Raw genomic sequence first — 21,052 nt, 5'->3', positions numbered from 1 at the left:
TTGGCAGAGAGAGAAATCATTCAAAGCTATGGATATGGGAGGCTTCTTGGAGCTCCGGTGGCTGGAAAAAAAATAAATCGGAAGCAAAATTGAGATATACTTTATAGTGGAAGGCAATGAAAGAACTTGATGTGTAAGTTCCTTGAATGCGGGAACAGTTCTAATATGAAGGTTCTAGTACAACAATTCTAGTACAAATGTTCTAGTACTTAAAACATTAACTATTAGATTTTAGGTCAAGGGACTAACTTACATTGAAGTTCAAACAGGTACTCTAAAAATTAACAAACTACATTTCAAAATCCTCCTAGTCTCCCTGAATTTTTCCCTAATACTATTGCTATAGATTTTTTTTTTTTAAACCCTTACCTTCCACCTCAGAGTTAATACTGTGTATTGGCTCCAAGGCAGAAGAGTGGTAAGGGCTAGGCAATGGGGGTTAAGTGACTTGCCCAGGGTCACACAGCTGGGAAGTGTCTGAGGCCAGATTTGGAACTAGGACCTCCTGTCTCTAGGCCTGGTTCTCAATCCTCTGAGCTACTCAGCTGCCCCTATTGCTATAGATTTAAAGGTAAAATCAGACTTCATTTAGTCTAGGCCAGTGCTGGGCAAACTTTTTAAAGAAGGGCCCAAAGGAAAGGAAATGTTCATCTGTTGGTCCATTTCTAAGGCAATCTTTCGAAGTTTCACTGTATTGTATCCTACTCATTGTATTCATCAGATTTGGAATAATGTCCCACAGCTGGAGAGAACATTTCAGGGGGCTGAAGTCTGCCCATCACTGGTCTAGGCTAACAGTAAGATATAGTTACTACTTGGTTTGTGGGAGGCACAGGAGACTGAACCATCTTCAAACACTTTAAAGACAAGTGAGACAGATCACTCTTAAAAGAAGACTTTTAAGACTTCTTTTAAGAAGACCTAAAGGCCTTTTTAGTTAACAAGATGGATATACTGGCTATATTACTAAATGAAACAAATACACCAACTTCAAGGCATATAAAAATACTCACTGACCTGGAATTTCACATCATTTTCAGACACACTATACTATGTCCAACCAAAACATCATTTATGTCTTTTTTCTCTTCCAGATCCATTCAAGAGCCTTCTAATTAATTGGAAAACGGCTTAGAAGATAATCAAACAACCAAAGATAGAAAACAAATTCCCATTTTAAAAGAAAACTAAATTCTTTCAATTAAAATGATTTTTTTTTTAAATTTAAAATATTAATCTGGAGAAGAAAATGTATTTAGATAAAGTAAAAAAATCATAAGAAAATAAGGAATATTTCATTTGAGGACCAAAAAAAAACCCAAGCAAAATCAGGTTCTTGTTTATTCTACTTTTAATACAATACACAATGAAGTTAAAATAGCCTGTCTAAAAATAGTAAGGTTTTTTTTGCCTTACTAGAAAACAAGGCATATCAGCTCAAAAGGTTGAAAATATTTGCAAAAGCTAAAATCAAATGGAAGGATGACTTCTCTAGCACTCTGATGAGAATATTCTTTTTCATGTTTCATGAGGAAAAAAACAGAAATAAGAGGAACCAAAGAAAAAAGAGATCACAGTTTATCAGTATAGCTTAAGTATAATTTTTAAAAGATAAATTTACCAATAATTTGTAAATCTGGATTCTAGACACCAGTAAGAATTTAATAAAAAATTCTAACATTAAAAATGTCAGCAAATACAAAGAAATATATTAATATAATGCAAACATAATATAATGCTGAAAAAAATTTAATTGGAAAATGAATTACCTTAAATGACGAATGATGACTTTAGGAAGTATAACATTATATAGATATGGATAACCAAGGATCAAAAATATTAAGCAAACATTTGTGAGGCATCTCAATAAAAACAATGATTTCAAGTTCATCCTGTTACTCTGTTTGACATACTTATTTTTGACAAGGCCTGATCCTTGCCTGGATCCAGATTTAAGTTTCCAGCAGATACAGTAAGGTGATAAGCTGTATTAAAGGATTTCAAATTCTGGATAATCATAAAGTTGCTCAAACTTCAGGATGCTCTCTCATAGAGGAAGAACAACATTCTAGATTTCTAATTTGACTCAGCACAAATATCTTTCTGTTGCTAGTTTTATTGATCTTTTTTCCTAGAAGGTAAATATTGGGATGAAATCTTTATTCCTTAAAAAATTTCAAGAACTAAAAACTAATTTCTGAAAAAACTGCTTTGATGAAGTAACATCTACACTAAATCTTGTTAAGCTTAAAAGTTTTTGGCAGTGCAGCAGGATGGTGCCAGAAATATCAAATATTTTGATATAGTTCTTTTTTTTATTTTTATTTTTTTTTAAACCCTTACCTTCCATCTTGGAGTCAATACTGTGTATTGGCTCCAAGGCAGAAGAGTGTTAAGGGCTAGGCAGTGGGGGTTAAGTGACTTGTCCAAGGTCACACAGCTAGGAAGTATCGGAGGCCAGATTTGAACCTAGGACCTCCCATCTCTAGGCCTGGCTGTCAATCCACTGAGCTACCCAGCTGCCCCTCTTTTTTTCTAAACCACAAAATAGTTCTTATCTTTTTGCAAATATACAGATAGGATAAGTCAGTCAAGTATTTATTAAGTTGCTACTGTATTCCAAGCACTGAACTGGAAAACAGTCCTTCTTCTCCAAGAGCCCAGTTTAAAGGGTAAATAATATTTAAATAGCTATATACAAAAACAATTAAAGATAATCAACAAGGGAAAGGTACAAAGACTTGTTATCTGAGACTTGAAGGAAGTGCAGAAAGGCAGGCAGTAGAAATGAAGAGAAAGAAAGTGCCAGGCACAGGCCAGCTGGGAGACTCCAGGACAACCAGGAGACCAGTGTCACTGGTCACAGAGTAATGGAGAGGAGGGAGGTGTAAAAAGACCAGAAAGGCAGGAGGTTCAGGTTATAAAGGACTTTGTACACCCAACAGAGGACTTTACAGATGATCCCAGGGGTGACATGAAGTTGCTGGAGTTTACTGAAAAGGGGGATGAGACCTAAAGCAGAGCTCAATCAGCAGATTCTTGCAATAGCCCAGGAATGAGATGGTGAGGGCCTGCACCAGGATGGTGCCAGTTAGAGGAAAGAAGGAGAAATATAAAAGAGACGTCGTGAGGGTAAAATGGACAAGCCCTGGCAATAGTTTGGCTGTGGGAAGGGGTAGGGGTGTGTGTGTATGGCTTGGGGGGAGGGGGGGAGGGTTTCTGTCTGTGTGAAAGTGAGTTGAGGATGACAAGCTAAGGCTGGTAGAAACTAGATGGAATTGAAAAGCCCAGGACAGCTAGGTAGCACAATGGGCAGAGTACCAGGCCTGCCTAGCCTTTGCCCTTCTATTTTAGAGTTGTTACTAGGACAGAAAGTAAAGATTAAAAAAAAAAAAAATAAGAGCTCAATCAAACTTAATTTTAGACCACTTCAGAAAGACCACCATAACTCTATCCTGTAAAGCTTAAGAATTTAATTAAAGCCTTAAAGAGATTATGGTATAATACATGAAAAATGGATAAAGTTATCCTTATGGAATAGGTATGAGATGAAGTCATTCTAAGACACGATTGTCCTTTAAAGAAACAACTGAAAGTCACTGCCCCACAGTAAAGGTCTGATCCTAAAACTTCTTTTCCAAAAAGCGCATCTCTTTTCTTTCTCAGTTATGACCAAAGTAGACACAGAAACAGTTAAATATTATTCTAAAAATTTCATTCAACACATTTGTCCTTTATGCTACCACTCGGACACTAATTTTCATTACTATAAAATTAAATATGCTTAAATTTCAGTCTAAACAAATGAAATACCACATTTTGGCAAGTAACGGCAAAGTCTTCTAGACAGACTTCAGTTAGTATAAAATTGAAACTAATTTATGAAACAAACCACTACAACTCTTTCATGTCAGTATACTAGAAATGAAAACATTAAACTTGAGCACCTGGGTTGGCCTTGCCAGGATTCGAACCTGGATCATCTGTATACCTAAACAGAGGCTTCCACTGAGCACAAGACCAGCTACGGGTGCAAATCCCTTCCTAACAACTAAAACTGCTGAAGTTATTAACAAATATTACTTGATTCTAAAAACAGAGAAGTTAGAAAAATGCATGCAAGAAAGATGGGTCTAAGTTTAGCCAATGTAGTTTTGCGTTATGAGAAAAACTGCGGCATATATATTACCTTGGCATTTTTCTAGATTGGGCAAAGCCTTGGACTTCTTCTGAGGTAAATTTACTCGAGGATCTCCAACTGTCAGACCCAGGATAGTACCTGCTGGAATTTCTGCTGGAGATGCTATTCCTTTAATGAAAAGTAAACACTTAACAAAAAGTTATTCCTAACAAACATGCTGATTGTATGTTCATTTTGATCTTTTTATCTTTTCTTATGGCCCCATTCCTCTGAGGCTGATAGGTTTCACTTTCCCATAGATATTTTGCAAAAAGAAGTTACTGTGTACAAAGTGTCACAAATACTATGAAAAAGTATGATCCAAAAGCAAAAGATTTCATAATAGAACAAAAAACATTTTCCATCTAGACCTTGTACAGGCAAAATAGGAGACTGCAGTGATTGTACCAACAAAATATCTGGATTATGCAGTATTTATTTACATAAATTTTATTAAAATTTCATGACAGTCACTTAAAAGTGATTACTAACTACACCTCATTCATGTAGTTACAAACCTTTATAAAGTTCTCTTCATATAGCACAACAAAAAGTTAATTAAGCCAAAAACAAACAAGCAAAAAAGTCACAATTTCATCAACCCTGTAAAGTAAAATATATATATTCTGGTAAGGATATTTTCAAAGAGCTAATTATATTTCTTTAAGAGAAAAATGGTATAAAAATCAACTTAAATTTGCCCAGCTTTCTAAGTTTAAATGAATAAAATGTTTTAAATTAATTCTATCCTTCAGACATATTATTAACCAAATTGAGAGCAGTACATCATTGACATTAGTGTGTGCAATCTCCAGAAGCAGCCATCCTCCACCCCCATTTCCCTTTTATATACCTCCCAATAATTCAAAAATGGCTTCTTGATGATGATGGACAGCTACTTTATCAGGATTCTTACAAGTGTCAATCCACCAACTGTGAGGTAATGTCTCTGCATCTCCTACTCCCTAAAAAAACAAAAACAAATTCTATTATCTATTATCTAAGAGAATACATATCAGAGCTTTAGCTTTATATTAATTATGAAGTCCAAATATGGTTTTTTCCTTTTTTTATATTGGTCAATAAATTGGCACCTTTCTTCTAAACAACCCACTAAGTAATGCTGAATTACTAATGCAACTTAATTTCATAATTTCAAAATTTCAAGAGATAACAAATGTAGCTACTTCAACAAAGAAGTACTACTATATCCTTTTCAAGATGTCATATATGAGGGAAAATGCATTAAGTTTTAAGACCACAGATGTTGAATTCATTAAACTATTTCAGCACCTGATATAAATGATCAACTTTTACTTTTTACACATATTTAAAAGCATGTACATTTTTTCTAAAACACAGTAAAATAAGAAAAGGCAGTCATCCTTTTTCTCTACTTCTCAAACTTTTATAAAATACTTTTTTTTAAAGCCCATACCTTCTTAGAATAAATACTGTGTATTCCAAGGCAGAATAACAGTAAGGGCTAGACAATTAAGGTTAAGTGATTTGCCCAGGGTCACACAGCTAGGAAGTGTCTGAGGTCAAATTTGAACCCACGACCTCTCATCTTCAGACCTACCCCTCAATCTTCTGAGCTAACTAGCTGTCCCAAAAATACTTTTCTTAAAGTTAAAATATTAGTTAAAACAACTTGTTACCATTCTAAAATTAAGTGTAAAAAAGTTTATAACATTCTTAGAAACTTCAAGTATAAGAATATGTTAAGCTTCCAAGTTTAACACAATTTCTTGACTGAAAAACACAAGAGGACAGTGGAAAGAACATTGGATTCAGGGTCCAAAGAGACCTGAGTTTACATCCTGACTCTGGCTCTCACTGTAGTTATGGGCAAATCCCCTACCTGCTCAGAGCTTTGGTTTTCATTTGTGAGCAGAAGATGACAAGGCCTATTCTATCTTACAAAATTGTTGCATCATAAAAGATAAAGTATGCAAAAGTGCCTTGCAAAGGTGACAGTACTCTATATCCATCATTATTAAGTTCATCTAAAAGTAGCTCAGATAATAGGCTGCCTGACCGGGGACAAAGAGGTGGAGTTTGCATTATGATTATCCCAACGTTATGGAAGGCCTATTCTCCCAGTCCCCATCACCTCTCAGGACTGCCTTTTTCTGGAATGGTAACCTCGTCTTTGCCACGGTGATTCCGAACCATTCTCAAATCAAACTAATCACCAATTTCTGTGTGTATATTTCATGTTTTATTGCAGTATGGTGTATGCTGTTGTATCTATGCTCTAGTTGGAATAACAGAATCAGTTACAAGCTAGTAACCTTGTTTTATCTACCTTTCTAAAAGTTAAGAGGCTAACCTATCTGTTCTAATAATAATGAGTTCAGGACAGCTGAGAAATTGATGCTAGGAAGCTCTCTGACTACCAAGTGACACCTGAACCACTGAAAGCAAGGTGTGACTCAGAAAGGAGATTTCCTAACAATACTTATCAAGAAAGACATTCCAACTAGATAATAATTTTAAAAGGTCCAAACAGTTACGTTATGGTGTTATTTTCCTAGAGTTGCTTTACTCAGAGAAAAGAGGTAAATAATGATAAAATGCAGGATAATTTAGTTTTATCAATTTCTAATACATTATCAAGTTGGATTCTGTATATTTGCTATTGGTGGTCATAAGAATTATGATTGAAAATATTCTTACAGTATAGACAGAAGCAATTTTCAGGGCCTCAGTAAGAATACTGTGAGATAGTGGACCAATCAGTCGATATCTATTCATCTCCATTGTCAAATCACTAAAAATAGAAAAAGAGGATGAGGCTTTAAATATAAATTGTTATCATAAACAACTTGGAAAACAAACAAACATGGAGAAGTCTGTGCTGAGAATGTACAGAGTATGGAATAAATCATATACCTGATCACAATGCCAGTAGTTGGAGATGTCCAAGAATATGGCTGAAATGGATTTCTAGTCCCATCACCCACAATTTTTTTCACTGGGTTATTAGCATTTTTCTCTCCATCATCTCTCTTTCTTTTCCTGCAGTTCTTCGTCTGCTCAATGTGGCTTTTCTCTTTAGGTGGTGTCAAAACTACTTCAGGGATAGAAGTAGCTACTTCTGGAAGTGGTACACACTGACATACTGCTTTTAGTTCAGTTAATATGTCCTAAGAATAGAATTTAAAGCATTTCACTCTTAATTTAAAATTAGAAAGTTGGGCAAATTAAAGTTGATTTTTATACTATTTTTCTGTAAAGTTGACACATACAAATATGATGCATCCCTTAGGCCAGTGCTGGGCAAACTTTTTAAAGAGGGGGCCAAAGGAAAAGAAATGCTCATCTGTCAGTCTGTTTCTAAAGCAACTCTTTCAAAGTTTCATTGTATTGTATCCTACTCATTGAATTCGTCAGATTAGGAATAATGCTGCAGGTGGGATAGAACATTTCAAGGGGCTGCATCTGGCCCACCAGCCTTAGTTTGCCCATCACTGCCTTGGGAAATTTATCTGAAACATTTTTATTAAAGTATCAACAATGTGAACAAATAAAAAAGTCAGTAGAATAGCTTGAATAAACAATGCAATTCTGAAGTAGGAATGGAAGGAGAATTCAATCAAGAAAATCATCACCATTAAAATGGTTTTATCACCAAATAGTACCTATTCAGCCCCTAAATACTATAGTCATTTTGCTAAATCAGTATGTTACTTTTTTTAAAACCCTTACCTTCTGTCTTAGATTCAATACTGAATATTGGTTCTAAGGCAGAAGAGCAGTAAGGGCCAAGCAATGGGGGGTTAAGAGACTTGCTCAGGGTCACACAGCTGGAAGTGTCTGAGGCCAGATTTGAACATAGGGCCTCCTATCTCTAGTCCTGGCTCTCAAACCACTGAACTATCCAGCTACCCTCTGTGTTATTTATTTATTTATTTAGTTAGTTATTTATTTTAGGGCCTTACCTTCCATCTTGGAGTCAATACTGTATACTGGCTGCAAGGCAGAAGAGCGGGTAAGGGTAGGCAATGGGGGTCAAGTGACTTGCCCAGGGTCACACAGCTGAGAAGTGTCTGAGGCCAGATTTGAACCTAGGACCTCCCATCTCTAGGCCTGGTTCTCAATCCACTGAGTTACCCAGTTGCCCTCTAACCTTTGTGTTATTTTTAAAAACAAATCTCAGACTAGGAATGTTTAAATTATCTTCTTTAAAGCTCAATTATTACTAAAAAAATTAGTTCTTATTTTTCAGTCAATATTTATAATCCTATGAAACATCTTTGGTTTCTGTTTCTATAGTCAAATATTAGACTTTCAGCCAGAAGTATTAACTATCCCAAATTTTTGAAGTATATATTTCCAATGGACACTATAATAAAAAGCCTACTATAAATAAAAATCATTACTCTAAACTGAGGAAAAAAATTAGAAAAGTATACCTGTTTGAGGGTTGGATGTGTCCATAACCACAGTTTTCTATTTATAGAAGTAGTAATAGTGCCATCCTCAGATTTCCAAATAAATGTAATGGGACCAAGCATTTCTTCAGGATATTTATCAGCCCGATAAAGGACTAAAGAGCCTTGCCGTTTTCCAGACAAACAATGAACTGCTGCAAAAGTGAGTCCTAAAACAATGAGATGTACAATAGCCTTAATTATTGCATCTCCTTGCCAAAATTCATTCTGATAACAGCATTAGAAACAATTTAATAGCTACCATAGTTTTGGGCTACTGGGCTGCTGGGTAGAGGGGTGGGAGAAGTGAGGAATGTCCTCAGTGAGTGTAGAGAGGAGGGGAGTGGCCCAAGTACTCTGCTCCCCTCCAGCTCTGCCACCTATGAGCCACCTACCTTACTCCCTGTGTGCTCCATGGGAGATGTAAAACAATGTCATCAGGCATAGTGGAGAGGGGGAGGGGAGCAGCTCCATCCAAGTCCCTCTGCCTTTCTAGTAACAAACTGAGGGAAGGGGGGAAGGTGGCCCAAGTGCCCACAGAGGGTGCTCTGCGTGCCATCTTTTGACATCCACGCCATAGATTCACCATCCTAGAATTTACCAGAAACCATGGTTTGTTTGGTTTTTTTTACATCTTTGTAACCCCTAGTTATGTGCACACTCAAGATATGTGAGCTACAAAAACATTTCACCTATGATGAATACTACTTGTCTCTAAACAGTAATCTAAAATCTTTCTAAAAGATCTTTGTAGGTGGCTGCTGCTCATTAAAATTCTGTTAGAGAAAAGATAAATTTAGTTTTTTCTATCACTCTTCAGAACAAATTAAAGTAGTTTTATTCTGCATAAGCTATATGGCTACATGCCTATTACCTGTATCTATGCTACACATTCGAGAGAGTGCTTTTAGTATTTCTTCCTCTTTGCCATTTAACTCCAGACAACAGTAGTATGATAAATCCTGCACACAAAAGTAAGAAAGAGTTGAGTTAAAAAGATAGATTTGAGCTATTTTTGATGACTCAACAAAAAGTAAAAGCATATTAATATCTTAAAATTAAAATTAATGTCTCTAAAAATCTAAGATGATGAATTGCTTTCATTACCCTTATACATTAATAATCACTCTGAAAAGATTTCAACAGCATCAGTAAATGTTTTTGTACAATGAATGACAAGGAAATGATTCACATCCATAAATTCCTACTTAACTATTTAAAAGGTGATTTATATTGCATTATAAATTTTTGGAAAATAATGCCAATGCTGCCTACTTCATATGGCTATTTTAAGGATCATATGAGATAATGGATGTGAAGAAAAGCAAATTAAAATAAATCTGTCTCTGAGCAGTGTATCAGAAGGCTGCTGCTTCAAAGTAGGTTTCTACCCTTACCCTCACCCCCCCCCCAAAAAAATATTCAACACAAATAAAAATGATTATGTAGCTGCTTAGTAAATACTTGTCTTGGGTAGTTAATGTGGACATTCAAAATTATTTATTCAAAATTTAGGAGCCTGAGAAGACTTTTTTGGAGGGAATAATTTATTTTTATCCCATACTCCTTATTCTTTACAACCTTGACAATACACGCTATTTATTGAAACAAAGGAATTTCAAAACAATTCAATTTTGGTTAAAAATTAACCAACTGATTGGTAAAATACTCCCACACACATATATTCACATTCATCTTCAACACATATACACATACAAAATCCCTGCAATCTCATTTGCACCATTAATTTGCTTTGAAAAATAAATCAAGCAAAACTACAAAAGAGCAATTATTAATAGATCCACATTTGTAAGGTCCAAACTAGTGAAGTTTTTGTTGTGGTGGTGGTGGTTTAGTCATATTCCAGTAGTGTTGGACTTCTTATATCCCCATTTGAAGTTTCCAGATATTGGAGTGGTTTGTCATTTCCTTCTCCAGCTCAGTTTATATAGGAGGAATCTAAGGTCAACAGGGTTAAGTGATTTGTCCCAGGTCACACAACTAATAAGTGTGTAAGGCTAGATTTGAACTTAGGAAGACGAGTCTTCCTAAACCAAGGCTGGGCACTCTATCCACTGCACTGCCTAGCTGCTCCAATGAGTTTTGCCATACCATTAATTTCCTAAGAAGCCTAAGAAAGTACTAAATAAAACAAAATCAAAGGAAAGGAAAGCCCAGCACCGTACCTGAAGCAGGCAATGGTTTGTCATTGCTCTATAGGAGGCTCGATAGCTCTTAACTGTGGGACTCTCTCCTATACAGTATCCCCATTTCTTCACCATATGGAATCTTTTGGCATGCCAAATGTGTGTTTCTAACCATACATTCTTTTTTTGTCTCCGGTTAAATTCCAAGAGCAAGTTTAAGTGGCATCTCCGAGCCTTGCGGCATTTATTTTTTGAATGTTCCTTCTTCTGATGCTCTGTTTTCTCTGCCTATGTTGTCAAAAACATTATAAAGATAGTTTTTAAATCCCAGTATAAGGCAGTAATTCTAACACATCTTATAACAATGTTAAATTGTACAATTCAAAAACCACTAGGTTTAGGATTAAAGTTTTACTTTTATATCCCATATTTTCTAGTTTTTGTCTTGTTCTTAATTTGTATTATTTTTCTGAAAGGACACTATAAATGACTTGACAAGTAAATTTCTTTCTCCAAGACTTTAACTTCTATTAAAACAAAAAATCACAATGATTAGGTCATAAGGGGAAATAATTGTTTGTATATTTAGGCTACTCATTGACAAATTAATGCTTTAGACTTTGAATCACATTGCTTATAACACAAAACTGTAACTTCATACTGATACCTGGGGCAACAGCAGGCTAAAGAACCTTTACAAAAAAAATAACAAACCACTTTTATATCAAAATCCTCAAACAAAGATTATAAGCAAAAAGCTACTCAAACTTGCCCAAGCTTAGAATACTCAGCCTTTTAACGTGAAAGCAAACTAAACACTTCACCAGTGGACCTACTCTACCCTATCTAAGTCAAAAGAATATTAGAGTCAAATGATGCTTTAAAGATCAACTAGTCCAATCTCTTTATCTAAAGGATAAGGAAACTCAGACCCAAAAATGTAAGAGACTCACCTAAATCAGATGGCCAGTTGGTGGTAAGAACTGGGGCTTGGCTCTAGTCCTACACTTTATTTAATGACTTCAAAGGCACAATCAGGCCAGTCATTAGCTAGTTAGTAAAGCAGCAACATTGTGTGCATAAATATATATTACATATATACATAGTAATTAATGCCTCAACATACAAGAATAGAAACTATCTGAGAATAGCAAAATGTTTGCCTATACTAAAATTTTATTCCAATCTGGCAATGCCCAACTCTCTCCTAATTAAAATAGAGGAATCTAAAGGCTGTCTATAATACTTCACTAACTTCTGAGGAAGCTCTTGAAGAAGGCCATGAAAAGTTCCTCAACAAGCCATCTCTTATTAGAGCCTTCCATCACAGCACTAAAGTAATTGGGCTACACTAGGCTACCTCCTCTATGACCTAGTATTTTGTTTCTTATATTCTTGGACAATATTTACCTATTGCCAGATATGTTCAAAATTTAGCCACAAATATAAACTCCCATTAAGGAGTAAACAGTGGAAAACTAAGAATCACATAAAAGTAAAGACAGGAAATTCAAGAATTCAATATGAACAATAAACATTTATTAGGCACCTACTGTGTGCCAGGCACTATACTAACGGTTGAGGGTACACATAAGAAAAACTTACAGTGGGATGACATCACACAAAAGGAAACTGAGGAAAGGTACCCAGCACACCCAGCATGATGATAGTGGGGTCCACGGCAGGCAGTAGAGCCAGAAAGAAATGAGGAGGGGGTTTGGGAGCAGGTTTGTGCTCTGCCCTCCAGCCCTCCACAATCAGAGGGGCAGAGGCAGGGCAGGGCACTCTGAGGTGTGAGTAACAGGGCAAGAACAAAGATGAATGGAATCCAAGCCATGGAAATGAAGGAAACCTCAAGGCCCTGGCTTCCTGGTGTTTCAAACCCCACATCTGCAGAGACCTTTCTCCCATAAATACCTCTTTCTGAGCAATCTCGCGCAGCCGTCTGGGAAGGCGTTTCACATTATGACTCATAGCCCTCCTTCTCATATGTCGGGGAAGAGTCTGGAACACTAGTGAATTAGAAGATTTCTGGGTCACTGCCTTCAACATGGCATTAATTTCAGCAGCTCGGGCCTGTGCAAAAGTAGATGCTACAAAGGAAATTGCATTCTTAGAATGTAAAAGGTGATACAGAAAAAACCCACAAAATGTCTTAATTGCTTGATTCTTTAAGACAAAAAGAAAGCTCAAGTTCCCAGCAACAGAACCAAACTTCCCTAAATTGTCCTGCCTCAGACACGCTGTAGTCCACTTCCCTGCAAGGACCTACCAGTTATATATTTAGGGATTTCCCGAGCAGCACCTTGGTGCCCTCCTCTCCATCCTGCTTGTCCTTTGCCCTTTTCTCCTTTGCAATGACCCTTGGAAGGCTGTTCATTCATACAAGGTTCAGAAGATACATGTGTCAATTTTGGCTGCTGATGCTGTGGAGCTCCAGCATGGGGCTCTAAAAGGAAATAAAAATACTGTCTATAAAACTAAAAAGTATTAAAACATATCAGGAAAAAAGATATCAGCCATTCAACAAATATTCTTTCAGTATTTATTGTGCATAAAGCACTGTGCTAGGCACTGTAAGAGAAAATAAGAGGCAAATAAGACAAAATCCTCACCCCCCACAGCCCAAAGGGGAGATTACAGTTAAGGCCAGGAAGCAAGTTAAAATAATCAGTGGCTATATAGCTATCTTCATACACAGGGAGGCCATCACACGGAACAGGGAAGGTGCTTGTTCTGCCAGACCCCGGATGACAGGGTCAAAGCTGCAGAGAGGCAGATGAAGGCTTGCTGAGGACAGCCTCCCTCACAGTTCATCTATGAGCTGTCCCAATGTGGAATGGCTGCCTCAAGATGTGACGAGACCCACCATGCTAGGTTTCTTTCAAGCAAGGGGGCCTGACCACTGACCTGCAAGGCGCTCTTCATCATGCCCGGGTCTAAGAGATTCTCTTATTCTATCCACTCTAGTGGATGACTCCCTACCACCTGCAGAATGCCATACAAATTCCTATTTGGCACCTGAAGCCCTCTTATGTGGGCCTGCTGTCTGGGCCTTCTCCCACTCTACCCACTTCTTGCCCTTCTCAGGACAGCCAAAGTGGCCCTCTCATCAAGCCCATGAGAAAGGACCTCTCCTTGACCTCTGCACTAGTGTTCCCCATGCCTAGAATCCACTCCTTTCTGAGAAACCAGAGAGGGTCCTGCAAGGAAATCAAGGTGAGGAGACACAAGAGTTAAACTCTTTCCCCAAATGGAGAATAGTGCAGAGGTGGCCCTGACAAATAGCTCCCACTGAGGAACCAAAACAGAACAGGTGAATAAATCAAGGAAAATACCATCCAAGTATCAAAAACAATATAAATCTAATACCATAACAACTGCAGAGAATCAAAGGAAAAAGAGAACTTTTCAAAAGGACCACACAAATAACTAGAAGAAAAGTAGAAATCAAAAACAAAATAAAAGTTCTTCAGGAAAGAATTAGAGGGAACATAAGTAACTTAGAAGAGAAAATGTTTAATAATAAAAGAAATACAAATCAGAACAACCACGAGGTTTCATTCTACATTCTGCAAAATGCCAAATATGACTAAAAAAGACAGTATTGGAGGGATTGTGGAGTGAGAGGCACACACTGTTGGTGAAACTGAAATGGTGCAACTACTTTAGGAAGTAATTTGAAATTATGCAAATAAGATGACTAAAATGTCCATAATCTTTGAGAACCAGAGTTCATTATGGGGCTTATATCCCCAAAAAAAAGCAAATGACAAGAAGAAAGCTTCATATGGACAAAAATATTTATCACTTTTTGTAATAGCAAAGATGCCCATTGATGAGGGAACAGCTAAACAAATCATGGTAAAAAATAATGTGTATGACAAATATAAAAAAAGCACGGAAAGATCCAAATGAAGTGATGCAAAGGAAAGTGTACAGAGCCAAGAAAATAATACACAGTAAATAGAACAATGCAAACAGATGAACAAAGACATACCAAAAAAATCAAAAGTAAATATAACAAAATTATAAAGACCAATCAAGCAGAATTTGAATGAAAAGATATAAGACACCCCCCAACCTACTTCTTTTGTGAAAAGTCAACAAGCATTATATACTGCACATTTTCAAACTTTTTCAATGTATTGATCAGCTGTATGAATTTTTTTCTTCAAAAAATACTATTTATAACTATGATGATGCAAATAAGACATCAAAAAAATATTTTAAAAAGAGATGAAGTGTTAAATCTTATACAAGGGGCAATGGGATTCCTGAAAACTAAAACAGATCAAAATGGTAATCAGAGACTCCATGAAATAGCAAGAATTATTAGAAGAAAATCAAAAGAATGAATAAACATTAGAAAATTTTAAATAGCTTTCTTGAAAACAACATACTTAGAAAACAGATTCTAAGAATCATTAGACTTCCTGAACACCTTTATTTTCTTAAAAAGCCTAAACAAAGATAAGAAATTCCCAGACCTATTAGAATCAAATTCAAAAATATTAAGAATCCAACAATTGGGGCAGTTAGGTGGCTCAGTGAATAGAGTCAGGTTTGGAGACATCTGTGTTCAGATGCGGCCTCAGACACTTCCTGAAGTGTGATCCTGGGTAATCCCAACTGCCTAGTCCTTACCACTCTTTTGCCTTGGAACCAATACAAAGTATTGGTTCTAAAAGGTACAAAAAAAAAATTCAATAATCACTTCCTGAAAGGAAGACCAAAAAAGAAGCCCAAAGCCAAAATCCAGGGATCCCACATCGAAAGTACTCTACAAAAAAAAAATAGTTAAATAGTCCCTATCCTAAAAGAGGTTATATTTTACTGGATAAAAAAAGTATTTCAGTTTTTAAAAGCATGTTATGCTTTCAATTTAGGTAATTTGTTATTTGTATAATAGCTACCAGAAAATCTGGTAAAAACAACTCAATCTAGCAATACCTTGTTTTTGATAATGGAAAGATTTTTCATTTCCATTATGATGCTTTACTCCTTTCTCATCAGTAATTCCAAAACCTGAAGACAAGGTCACATTGGTTGGTTGGTTTCTCATTTTCTTGGCATGTTTCTTTTCTCTTGCATTAGACATTTCTATTAAAAAAAAAAATTATACATTTCTATTAAAATTATATCAAAAATCAACATATAAAAGAATTTTACTTAAAATGATACATAAAACTTGACTCATCAATAGAAAAGTTATAACAGAGATTAAAAATTTACTTAAAGTGATAAGAGAAAATAATCCTTTTTGCAAAATAGCAATATTATATTTACCTAGTTCAAAAAGATTATATGAAGAACTGGAACTTAGAGCAAAAAGTTTATTATCTTTGCATACATATTATCTGTATGCAACTGTTTGCAAACTACAGTTAAGTATTAACTAAATGCTAACTGTGTTTAAAATTTTAATTTTTCTTTATTATTATTCATTTGAACAAAGAACAAAAAGAGTGCACATAACTCCATGAATCTATATTACATATTACAACTTTTTTTTTAAAGTATATATTAATACTTTAAGGAACCTCTATTACTTTTTTCTCCCTTTTCTGGCATAATTATCACTATTCCCCTCACATCCCCCATAATCTTCCCATTCAATACACACATAAAAATCCTTTCCCTATTTTTCATTTGTTTTCCTTTACAATGCTGTAGTCACTGTATAAATTGTTCTAATTCTACTCACTTCACTCTGTACTAGTTCATAAAAGTACTTCCAGGTTTATCTGAAAATCTTTTTATTTTTAATCATTTTGTACAAATGTTAGTAAACATTCACATATACACAAGATGTCCAACCATCCCCCAACTAATGGGTACCCATTTTGTTTCTGGTTTTTTTGCTACAACAAAAAGCACTGTTATAAATATTTTTATACAGAGGGTTCTTTCTCTCTAATTTCATTTATATGTAGTATGTACTGGAGGGCAGGACAATAAATGTCTCCCAAAATATATAGCATATATTCATAGTATATATTCTACAGAGGTATTGCTGAGTTAAAGGCTCAAACAGTTTAGTAATTGGGGAGCATAGTTTTAAAAACTGCTTTCCAGAATGACCGTACCAATTTATAGCTCCACCAACTTAGCACAATTCCTCCAACAACTGTCATTAACCATTTTTTCATCACTGCCAATCTGACCATTATTAGTGATTCAGAATATTTTTCATTTGACTGTTGATAGTTTACATTTCTTCTTTAAAATTCCCTGTCTGAATAATTTAACCATTAATCTATATGGGAACTTCTCTCATTCTTACAAATTTGCATCTAAACCTTCTATAAGACAAAGGACAAAGAAATTCATCAGAGAAATTAGCTGCAAAGATTTTTCCCCCAGTTAACTCTTTTAATCTAGCTGCACTGATTTTGCTTATGTAAACAAGTTTCAAAAACAGAAAAAACTAAGTTACCCAATCATCTACAAAAACAGATCCTAAATCCTTGATGCTCACTTTATTTTGCTGGGTGAGTCAGCCCAAATGAACTCTCAAGTTGTAACTAAAAAAATACTAGAAGAATTTATGAGTAAACAAGAGAGAAAATGCACTCTGAAGTAGAAAATGGATAATTTTGATTACATTAAATCAAAAAGGTTTTACACAAATAAACCTAATGTGGCTAAGATTAGAAGGAATGCAGTAAATTAGAGGAGGGGATTTATAGGCAGTGTTTTGGAGAGAGGTCTCATATCTAAATATATAGAGAGAACTTTGTTAAGAATATGAGCCATTATCAAATTGATAAACGGTCAAAAGATATGAACAGTTTTGGAATCAAGAAATCAGAGCTATATGTAACCACAGGAACAAATGCTCCAAAATCATTACTGATTAGAGAAAAGCAAATCAAAACAACTGAGATATCACACACCTATCAGATTGACTAAAGTGATAAAAGGACAAATGATAAACATTGAAAGGGATGTGGAAAGAAAGAGATGTTGACGCTAATACACTGCTGGTGGAAATGTGAACTGATCCAACCATTATAGAGAGCAATTTGAAATAATGCCCAGAGAATTATAAAACTGTATTAACTTACTAACCCAGCAATATCACTATCAGATTTGTTTCCTAAGGTGATCAGGGGAAAAAGGAAAAGAACCTTATATTCTAAGTATTTATAGCAGCTCTCTTTGTGATGGCAAAGAACTGGAAATTGAGGGAATATGACTGTGATGAAATACTAATGGAAAGACCGACATGAAATTTTGAAGAGTGAAATAAGTAGAACCAATAAAACATTATATATAGCAACAGAAATACTGTTTAAAGAATAATTTGTATATGTCCACCTCCAGAGAAAGAACTGATAAAAAGAAGAAAGACAGCTTTACATATACAGGTATCCCTTACATATTGCAACTTTCGCCCATTGCAATTTCACCATATTGCAGGTCAACATAAGAAATTAAATGGGAATTTTGGAGAGAGTTTGGTGAAAGTTACAGACAAGTAAAGACCAGTAGATGAAAGAAAATGTTCAGAAACACATAAAATATATGTGTAGTACTGTATAATCAACATGCTGACCAAATATTTAACCCAAATTTCATAAAAAGACACTGTAAACACTCCAAAAAAGAAAAATTTCCAACTTCTTCTCTGGTAACTGTAAAAGATACACAATGATCCACCATAGTTCTAAAGGGCTCATGAGAGAAAAGACTGCTCACTCCCAGAGGGAGTAAACTCTTAAGTACAGATTGAGGCATTTTTTTTCTTTTTTTTAAATATAGCTAATGTGGAAATTTGTTTTGCAGGACTTTATATTTGTAATTGGTTTTGTATTTCTTGAATTCTCTCAATCATTAGGGGAAAGGCTGGGGAAGAGAATGGATCTAGAACTGAAAATAAAATGTAATTTTAAAAAAAATTTGCCTTTTCATATTCTTTGCCATTTACTGAATAGTACTTATATTACTAGATTTTTATAAAGTCATTCATACTCTACAGTAGATGGATGGTAAAGAGTATATAGAAAGTTGGTGCTAGAGACATAAAGACCCACATTCAAATCCACTTCAGATACTTACTATTTGCATAATCTTGAGTACCTCACTTAGGATATTTGTCTTAAGTTTCCTGATCTGTAAAATCTGGATAATAATAGCACCTAAGTCCCAAGGTTATTGTGAAGAATGAAATGAGAAAACATTTGTAAAGCACTTTACAAACCTTAAAGCATTATATAAATGTTAGTTGATATTGCTTGACATTATAGGATGGGTACCAGAGGACAGCAAGTCCTGGCATAGTTAAGACTAGAGAGTGTGTGGAGTGGAATCTTGGGGTCTGCACCCTAACGTCACTCTAATGGGGAGACTTGATAAGATGCTGGCAAAGAAAATGCAGCCTTTATTAGGAAGGGGAAAGGATGAAGGCACTGCTCTGAGTAGTCTACTCAATAGAAATGTCCAAAGATATACAAATGAAGTCAGAATTTATAGGAAATCAATACAATGCTCCTCTTTTTGTTACCCACTACCTGTGTGTAACACAATGTCTGTGTATGTTATATTTTCTTTATCTTGCCCTACCCTCCTTAAGTTTCCTAGCATTCTGAAACTCATGGGAACATTTCTAAGTTGAGTCAGAGTTTAGACATAGCCAAGGCCTTTCAGACTGAAACATTTGGGACAGGGAGTCAACACTGTAGCTGTAAGTTTTAGGAGTTTTCCTATAGGAATGTTCCATCAGCATTAACCTTTTTAATATTGATCGTTAGGGCTATTAAGAAAAAGGGACAAAATAGGGGGTTTTGGCCACATTAGAAAAGAGTGAATTTAAAGGTGTATATTTATGTATATAAAACTGCTTAGGGAGGGGGAGTTTCTCTATTCTTCATAAGGAGAGATTAGTATCTCCTTTCTGAAGGTCACCTAACTTTCATTAATTTTCTATAGGAAGTTGCCAATCTAGGATTACTAATACTAATTAATATATGCTGGAGGATACTGCATGATTTTTAACCCACACAGGAGAATAGATGAACAATGCTTGGGAATGGGGTTTAAGGGGTCAGACAACTAGTCCAGTCAGTTTGAAGCAGAATCAAACAAATATTTTACTACACACTTACTATATGGCAGTGGTAAGCTCTAGGGATATAAAAAGAAGGAAAAGACAGTCCCTGGGACAAGGAGCTAGTGAGGGAAACAGAAAAATATGTACAAACACACTATAAACAGGGGAAGCAAGAAAGCATTAACAGAAGGAAGTCACTACAATTAAGGAAATAAGTGATAATGACGGTGATGAGGATGCAGTCAGATGTTGATGAAGCCAATTCTTAAGTTGATGCTGGGGATAGAGCTTTGAACCCAGGGCTGGTAGAAAGACTTGAGTTCAAATGTGAACTCAGATGCTAAATCGCTATATGACTTTGGACAAGTCACTTAATTGGTTAGCCTGTTTCCTCATCTGAGAAATAAGGATGATAATAGCGCCTACATTACCAGGTTGTGAAGAGAATCAAATGAGATAACATTTGTAAAGTGCCTGGCACTTTGTAAGGCTATGTAAATATCAATTCATCATTATTGTTTTGGTGGGCAGACCAAGGCCTCCGAGGCAGCCTGGAGGAGAGATTGCAGAGGCCGCCCAGGGCCCGGAGCTGGTTCAGGTCTCAGATATGGGGCTGGAGACTGTCTTAAGAGGTCACCCAGTGTGCTCCCCCCTCATTCTCCCGACAAGGATGCGGCAGCCCCCAGAACTGGAGAGGCTTCCAGGGCCGCTTAAATGAGAGTACGAGAAGACTGGAATGCTGCCCTTCCTTTCACTTCCCTGAGTAGTCAGTGGCAGAGATGGGCTCGGATGGTCAGTTAAGGGCCTCCCCCCACTTCCACCCCGGGACGGCTACAGCCCGCGCGGGGTGGATTTGGGGAACCGGCAGGAGAGGTGCAGTGAGGGCTGCGCCGGGGGCCGGAGCCCCAGTCCCAAATCCAAACGCCTGAGCCTCCAGAACCCGAGACACGACCGTGGCCAGTCCTGCCTCCTCGATTATCCTCTCTCGCTGCTAGACCCAAGACCTACCTAGACCTGGAACAGTCTAAGACCCCTGGGCCCAAGTATAGCACGTCTGAAGTCTCCAACCGGCGCCACCCAAGCAGCATGCACAGCAGGTAAGAAGGAAGACGCATGCGCCGGATGAATGGCTTTCTCGCGTGGCCGGGCTTTCCTGGGAGACTACAACTCCCAAAATGCCGCGAAGCGCCGCCTGCAGAACGTGTTCTTTTTGCCAATGAGATTTTGCACC

At 36.3% G+C, this 21,052-nt stretch overlaps 1 protein-coding gene across 1 annotated transcript in view; it reads right to left on the bottom strand.

The window, feature by feature from the left end:
- Window positions 1-20,916, bottom strand: part of POP1 (POP1 homolog, ribonuclease P/MRP subunit) — a 30,843-nt gene extending 9,927 nt beyond the window's left edge. The window contains exons 1-11 of the mRNA XM_044668572.1: window positions 20,830-20,916; window positions 15,720-15,869; window positions 13,039-13,215; window positions 12,684-12,859; window positions 10,806-11,054; window positions 9,494-9,581; window positions 8,602-8,789; window positions 7,079-7,332; window positions 6,863-6,956; window positions 5,034-5,145; window positions 4,190-4,309 (exon numbers count right to left, since the gene is read on the bottom strand). Of these exons, the coding sequence (XP_044524507.1) occupies window positions 4,190-4,309; window positions 5,034-5,145; window positions 6,863-6,956; window positions 7,079-7,332; window positions 8,602-8,789; window positions 9,494-9,581; window positions 10,806-11,054; window positions 12,684-12,859; window positions 13,039-13,215; window positions 15,720-15,867 (1,606 nt within the window). The 5' untranslated portion in view covers window positions 15,868-15,869; window positions 20,830-20,916. The remainder of the gene's footprint in view (window positions 1-4,189; window positions 4,310-5,033; window positions 5,146-6,862; window positions 6,957-7,078; window positions 7,333-8,601; window positions 8,790-9,493; window positions 9,582-10,805; window positions 11,055-12,683; window positions 12,860-13,038; window positions 13,216-15,719; window positions 15,870-20,829) is intronic.
- Between the last annotated feature and the right edge of the window lie 136 nt (window positions 20,917-21,052).

This window comes from Gracilinanus agilis, chromosome 1, assembly GCF_016433145.1.
Source record: "Gracilinanus agilis isolate LMUSP501 chromosome 1, AgileGrace, whole genome shotgun sequence".
NCBI lineage: Eukaryota > Metazoa > Chordata > Mammalia > Didelphimorphia > Didelphidae > Gracilinanus > Gracilinanus agilis.
This window is presented reverse-complemented; position numbering and strand designations above follow the sequence as displayed.